Source organism: Oryzias latipes, chromosome 19 (assembly GCF_053564925.1).
Source record: "Oryzias latipes strain Hd-rR chromosome 19, Olatipes_Hd-rR_3.1".
Lineage (NCBI taxonomy): Eukaryota > Metazoa > Chordata > Actinopteri > Beloniformes > Adrianichthyidae > Oryzias > Oryzias latipes.
The window spans coordinates 2,903,994-2,911,250 of NC_136255.1; the positions used below are offsets into that span (position 1 = coordinate 2,903,994).

Here is a 7,257-nt window from a genome sequence, read left to right on the forward strand (position 1 = left end):
TGGGCGGGGGCGGGGACATTTGGTACACCGTACGCGCTGTGATTGGCTGAGGCTTGATAGTGGGCCGTGCCCGACGCCGGTGTCTCCCTGGTTGCGCAAGACGCCATTTTGGAGTGACAGTGAAAGATAACCTAAAGACCAGCAAGCTGTCTTTTTAAAGGTAAAAACCACCAGAACCAATTACTTTTTTTACTCTGTATGCCGTTTTATGAGAGTGAGTTCAAACTCGACCTAAATGATCAAATTTTGGTGTGGTTTTGCGTGACGTCATGCTGTTCTCTATGTAATGTGACGCGGCATCGAGCTAACGGCGGCTAGCTAGCTAGCTACGGTGGTTTCTGGATCGACTGACAAGAAAAAAACGAGTAAAAGATACTCACTTTACACGACACATATTACACCAACGGGCTTATTTATACGTCAACCTTTAACTTCGTGGATACGTACCGCCTGTTCGTTGTTGACAGAATGATTTCGCACGGACCAAACCCAGTCTTTAGCCGTTAGCAGCAGGCTAGGCTCAAGTCGAAGCATCCGCCCTATAGTCAAGCTAACCATCAGTTGGTAATGGGTGGTGACAGCACAAACTTTCTGATTTCCTTTAAAACAAACTGTTACATTTGATATATGACTGCTGCCCGTAAAAGGAAAATACTGCTATTTTATTTTTTACTATTCTTCAGTCGTTTACTGACTGACAAGGCCCCAGTCATCTGTTAGCTGTGCGGTTAGCCGGCTGTCCGAAGTATTCGTCCGTCCAGTTTGCTGCGGACTCCATTAAAACACGCAATTTATGGTCCTGGAGCTCGCACGTCAAGTCGAGATAGAAGTTAGGGGAAATATTTAGTTTGTTGATGCTGGCCACATTGAGTTTCGATCCTAATAGCCGAAAAACTTTGATAAATGACATTTTCACTAAAAATCCCAATGAAAACACATCTGATGTGTTTATGTAGACCTTCACAACTCCCACGTTAAGGAAAGCAGTTATGCACATCAGTCTGGAGATTTACCTTAAACCGTGAATGCCTCCCAAATTATATTTAGGGTCATCGATGCTCTGGTACTGTCATTGATTACCTACAGATGACTAGGACTCTAGGTCAAACTATATGTCTGAATAGTTATTTTGATGGTGCAGATGTAAAACAGTTTAGCCAAAGTGAACATTTAACTCTATATCTCTAAATTTCTGTTATTGAGTCTAAAACACGACAGCGTTGCTTCAATCCTACTATTATTGTCTGTTATGATGTTCATTTATGTGTTGGTTTTCTTCTACTATTTCTGTACGAGTACTAAAATGTTGTAGTTATTTACTTTTGTTGTTTTCCAGCTCTGTCATTATGGGGAATGTATTTGCAAGCTTATTCAAGGGCCTTTTTGGCAAAAAAGAGATGAGAATTCTAATGGTTGGGCTGGATGCTGCTGGAAAAACGACTATCCTTTATAAACTAAAGCTTGGAGAGATCGTCACCACCATCCCCACCATCGGTAGGATTTCTGTTTGCAATGGATCGTTTTTCATGTCAAAACGCTGCATGGATCTGTTCATCCTGAAACTGTCTTAGTGAGAGAGATATTGTTAAACCCAAAAAGCAAAATGTTATATTAATGATATATAGGTTACGCCAAAATTGTTGTCGGGATTTTTTTTAAAAATTGCGTTGAACGAAGTCTGTTCTGATCTCAACAGAAACAGCAGTAACAGCAGTGGATTGCTAAAAACATTGCAATTTCATAACCTCTCTGTTTCTGCATACAATGCATTTTGCTGCAGTATTCTGTGCTTGAATAACACAAATCTTCTGGTTTCTCAATTAGTTTCTCCAAGCTGACACTGAACTCATCACTGTTTACCTGTATTTCATGGTTTTTGAGTTAACCATTGTGTGTCTAAGTCAATACTCCGGCTGTCTGGATAGAAAACATTTACACCGTCAGCCATCAGAGCTGACTTTCAGCTCGTTTCCACAAAATCTAAACATATTGTGGCCAAAGATTTTTACAAGGAGATGCATTTTGCTGCCTTTGATCCTAGTTATTCACGGCTGTTATTGTTGCTTCCTGGTGAATTCTTTCAGCTCGATCTGTGGATCGGCCCAGATCACATTCAGCTGGATGAGTTCAGATAAACGTATGAAAACGGAGACGTTTCAGCTCCACGTGGGCTTTTCTCTGCTTATTTGTAATATCTCTGTTCTGCACGTTTTGGTAGCTTTAGTGTTGATTTAAACGTTTAGTTAAAAATGTATTTTATCAGCCTTATCATCTGAGAACATTTTTAAAAGATTGAAAAAAATGACATTTAGAATGATTTAGTTTATGAATTTGTAATGAACAAAGATATTGACAATTAATGCTTTTAACAATGGAGATACTCTGTGGTAAACTTGAAATCCAATTAAAATGATAATTTATGACCTGTTTAATGTAACCTGGGGAGCCTTTCAGATCCGTGTCTGCCACTAAGCCTGTCCTCATTTGTGCAGGTTTTAACGTTGAAACGGTAGAATACAAGAACATCAGCTTCACGGTGTGGGATGTGGGCGGTCAGGACAAAATCAGGCCGCTGTGGCGCCACTACTTCCAGAACACTCAAGGTAAGGGCCGACTGTTGGAGCGCATTACTGCCTATAGGGGGCCTAACTTCTGCGCTGAAGATGATCTGAACGCTGCTGGACCGATGACTCATACTTTTGTTCAATTCTTCTAAGGGTTTATTGTTTGACTCCTCCTTTTTCCTGACATTAAAGTCGTCAGCAACTATTAGGGCTATTTGAGTTTTTCCTGCCTAGAAAATCAACAGTTGGTGTAACAGTTAGGTTTCAGAGACAAACCTCCACGTCTGGTTTTCCTCTCTATATTTCTCTGTCAGGGCTTTTCTTTTTTATTTTGTCAATTTTAATATAAAAACAAACGTTTTTAAGCTTTTGGGAACGACATCACCTTAAAAGTAGTCTATTTTCACCATGGCAACAAATCAGTGTTGTTGTTTTAGGCCCAAATCGTCACGCTTAGATCCTGGGATTAGACTATCTGAGTTAACGTAAGTCATTTGAAAACAGAAGAATACATGAAATATGATAACAGTGGTCACCTGGAAAAGGATCTCAGCCAATCAAGGCTTCGTTTATGTGTTGTGTGTGTGGACTGTGTATGTGCTTAGCTGTTGAAAATATCGCAGGTCTAGCATATATGGGACTAATTCTTGTCAACTGCAGTGAGCATCCAGAGAGGCTCTGGAAAACTCAGCAATCCTCACAGGTTCTGGGTTTCCCATGGAGTTAAACCCTCCTGGCTCAGTATGTGTGGAGTCTGTAACCGTTCATCCAGACTCTCCTGGAAAAAAAATACATACTTGCATGTCTGATAAGCTTTGTTGATTTATTTAAAATAGAACTACATTTATATAAATGAATGACATTTATTATTTACGTAGCAATTTACAAAAGTGCTGTACGATAAAGGACTGAAGAAAGTTTAAAACTAGGCAAATTAAGAACACAATTCATAAAATTACTAATGCAATAAAATACATAAAAGATCAAAGTAGTGCAATAATAATATGTTCAGATATTTGTGGAAAAAAGATCCGTTAAGTCTCGGGTCAGCTGGAGTGACTGAACGAAACATCGGACACCAGCACAGGGTTTGTGCCGAGCGGCAATCAGACCAAGAGAAACACGCTCACAAGGGAAGAATGCACCAGTATCTTTAAAATCACCTGTAGGGTCAGAATTAAGCAGTTCAACAGTGAACAGCACTAAAAAATGTGTGTGTTGTCAAAGTTACTGTTGTTTAGTCACAGAAAACGGGCAAATAAAGAAAGTTTGATTCAGGAACTGTCTTTTTAGCAGCTAACCAGTTCCAGTTTGATGGAACTGATTCTAGTTGACTTCTGATCGGCTTGAAAGCTGCGTCCAGGTAGACGTTTGGACTCCCACGGCTCGCTGTTCACAGAGCTTTTCCTCTCAAGGCTCTTTTCTACACTTCAACCTGCTGTTGTGCTGCCAAATGTTTTGTCTTCCATTTTTAGTCCTTCACTCCTGATGAAGACTTTTCCTTTTGCTACACTTACCACAGTGGGAAATAAAATAAACCCACTCTAATTTATCATGTGCTGATCATTTTGATCTATTTTTTTTATGACAAGTACTTTTTGTTTGTTTGTATATTATATCGGGTAAAAAATTACCCGGCAAAAGTGATGCTGCCATTTTTATAGCCAAAGTGGTCCACGGTTAACTAGTAATACCCGGTAACCTAGCAACGAGTTAAACTGGACGTTAAACATCCTGAAATATTTTTTAGAAGCAAAGCTTTTGACAGAATGTCAAAGATTCCCGACTGTAACTTTGAAGTGTCACAGCTGTCTGACTGTATCTCAGCCGCGTGACATTCACGTGTTTTATCACGACACTCGAAAGTCTGTTTCACCGCCGCCTTGTGGTCACAGTGGCGCATGACGTCCAAATGACAAAGGTTGAAGCAAACGCGTGTGTTAAACCCAAAGACTCCAGTTCAAGAGTTTCTATTGGATCCAGTCAAAGATTTCAGAAGTCCTCCAACATTTTATGTGTTCGTCTGTAGAAATAGCATCGTTACAAAGAGGCAACCTCCTCTTTCAAAGCCCAGCATAAAGGTTTTGTAATGCAGGTTCGATTCCTCTGTCTGGCTGTGTCTTTCTGAGCCGGTGGTCTCTGCCGCTTTCTTCGCAGGGCTCATTTTTGTGGTGGACAGCAACGACCGGGAGAGGGTGAACGAGGCCAGGGAGGAGCTGTCGAGAATGCTGGCGGAGGATGAACTAAGGGACGCCGTGCTGCTCGTGTTCGCAAACAAACAGGTGAGGCCGGACGTCTGCGGCGTCTTCTGTGGCGTGAAGAACAGGCGGTAGCCGCATCTCCATGTTTTCAGGATCATTGTTTTGAGGAGCGATGAAACCTGTTTGTTTGAACTAGGGCTGCACGATATGAGGAAAACTTGCGATATGCAATAGTAGAGATTAATATTGCGATAACGATATAATTTGCGGTATATAAAAAAAATAGAAAAATGCCAAAAACATCATTCCCATTTCATTAGAAACAGTTTAAAATTACACTCCAAATGACCCTCATCGACATAGGTGACAAACATCTAACATAATAGGCCTCCATCTGATTGGTCAACAATGGGAAGGCGTCCATCTGATTGGTCAAAGCATAAAGGGATTTATTTGATTCGTTAAAAGCGTCAAGCTGCCATAAGATTGCTTTAACACATTTTGGGTTTACGATTTATTGCGATATTCGCAGTCTTTTGCGATATGCCTATTGCAGAGCTGGATATTGCGATAACGATAAATTTGCGGTATATTGTGCAGGCCTAATTTGAACGAAGGCCATCTCTGATCAGGACCTTAGAGCAACAGTCAAGCAATTTAGTGAAAAAACTCTATTTAATGTGGGACATAACGTTCACTGCAGTAAACCCATAAAGGGGGGAATCTGGGCCAGCAGGTGTTGGCCAGAACCAGGTCCAGATGTGTTCTTGAGCGGAGCATTTGCTCCACCATTGCTGACGTTGTCCTGTCTTCATAGGATCTCCCCAACGCCATGAATGCTGCAGAGATCACAGACAAGCTGGGCTTGCACGCCCTCCGTCAGCGCAGCTGGTACATCCAGGCCACCTGCGCCACCAGCGGCGACGGCCTGTACGAGGGCCTAGACTGGCTCTCCAACCAGCTGAAGAACCAGAAATGATCCATTCCACCACTTTTGATTTTTGTTCTCTTTTTCTTTCCTTTTCCTGTTTCAACACGACGGCAGCACGGACCCAGGCCCCTCTGCCCCCCTGTCCCACCCGGTTTCCCGCCCTCGTGCTTTCCTTTAAGAACTTCCTTCATTCCCTCGCCCTGCTACCTTCTTCTGTCAGTACTCTAGGGGCTGTAGCCTGTGCTGCTTGTGTGTGCGTGTGTGTGTGTGTGTGTGTGACCTTGTGTGTTCAGAGTGTGTGGGTGTGAAGGCGCCTGTGTGCGTTGGCTGGGACTGGGAGTAACCCTGGCGTGCCTTTTACACACCTCCTGTGGAATCAGCAGTCTGGTTTTCAAGCCCTCTCTCCATCCACCAAGCTCCGCCTCCGCCCCACTCAGTCTTGCACGCCCCCCCCCCCCCCCCCCCCGCTCTCAAGAGGAAGCATGGTTTTCACATGGCAAATGAAGCCCCCCCCCCAGTTAACTAGAAATCGTCCCCCGTTGTCGACCAAATGTCAGATGTTCCTTTGAAGCCGTTCGATTGAAAGAGATCCAGAGAACGGCATCTTAACCTGTATCAGGTCAAGTCACACAACTGTAAAAGTCTAGCAAAAGCCCCGCCCACCGCCATCCCGGTGCCATTTGAAAATCATGCTCTTTGTTTTATTATTATATTGGAATATATCATATTATTCTGGCTGTGGCTCTCCGGTGAACACTACCTTTCTCCCACCACCGAGACCGTCAAGCACAAAGCAAGGCAGCAAGTCCGAGTCCACGGTTGCAGATCTGGTCTTTTGGTAGTTGGCCTCTGATTCCCTGGATTAAACGACATTTTTGAGAAGCCCTTAAGTGTGATGTCTTATTGTGACGGCGTTCCGATTGGATCCCGCTGGTTTACCTGCTTTCTCTACCTGGTGTTGGCGTTTCTCAGACCGCTGAAGCAGTCCCACTAATGCAGCACACGGCTCCAGAACCTTCTAGCGCCTGAGCTGGCTCTTCAGCGGGTTTCTCCTCCTCTTCCTCACTGTTTGCTAGGTTTTTTTTTGCCTTTGCTATCCAACCGTAAATGTTTGTGGGATGAAGGACTGGCACCAAATATGAAGGCTCTAAAACTGTGAAGAATCCAGACGGGAGGCGCAGACGGGTCCGCGACTCCTCGCTGCAGCGCTGCATGCGCCGTGGCGGGGAAGACGGTGGCGGGCCGAGGAGTCAGCGGGTGGAGGGGGGCATGTGCAGTAAACGGTGGCGAGGTCCAGGAGGCGCCTCGGCGTGGAATCCTAGGGGTTAATGAACTTGTGTCGAGGATGATTGTACATCTGTATGTTCCCCTGAACACTGTGTGGGGATCTCTGAACATGAATAAAGTTGATTTGATCCAAACTCTGCTGCAGACGGAACCTGGATGGTGTCAGAACCGCATGGACTCTAGGATTTCTCTGTCTCTGCAGCTTAAGGTTGTGATGCTGATTAAAGATGCACGTTTTGAAAAACATTTGAAGCTTTTTGCAGCACTGACACGC

The 7,257-nt window shown here is 43.7% G+C and overlaps 1 protein-coding gene across 1 annotated transcript; it reads left to right on the plus strand.

Moving 5' to 3' along the window:
• Positions 1–21: 21 nt before the first annotated feature.
• Positions 22–6,586, plus strand: arf2b (ARF GTPase 2b). Its single transcript, XM_004080725.5, has 5 exons — positions 22–160; positions 1,337–1,494; positions 2,493–2,603; positions 4,722–4,846; positions 5,583–6,586. Exons 2-5 carry the CDS (start codon positions 1,347–1,349, stop codon positions 5,742–5,744), a joined length of 546 nt encoding a protein of 181 aa, XP_004080773.1. The 5' UTR covers positions 22–160; positions 1,337–1,346; the 3' UTR covers positions 5,745–6,586.
• Positions 6,587–7,257: the final 671 nt, after the last annotated feature.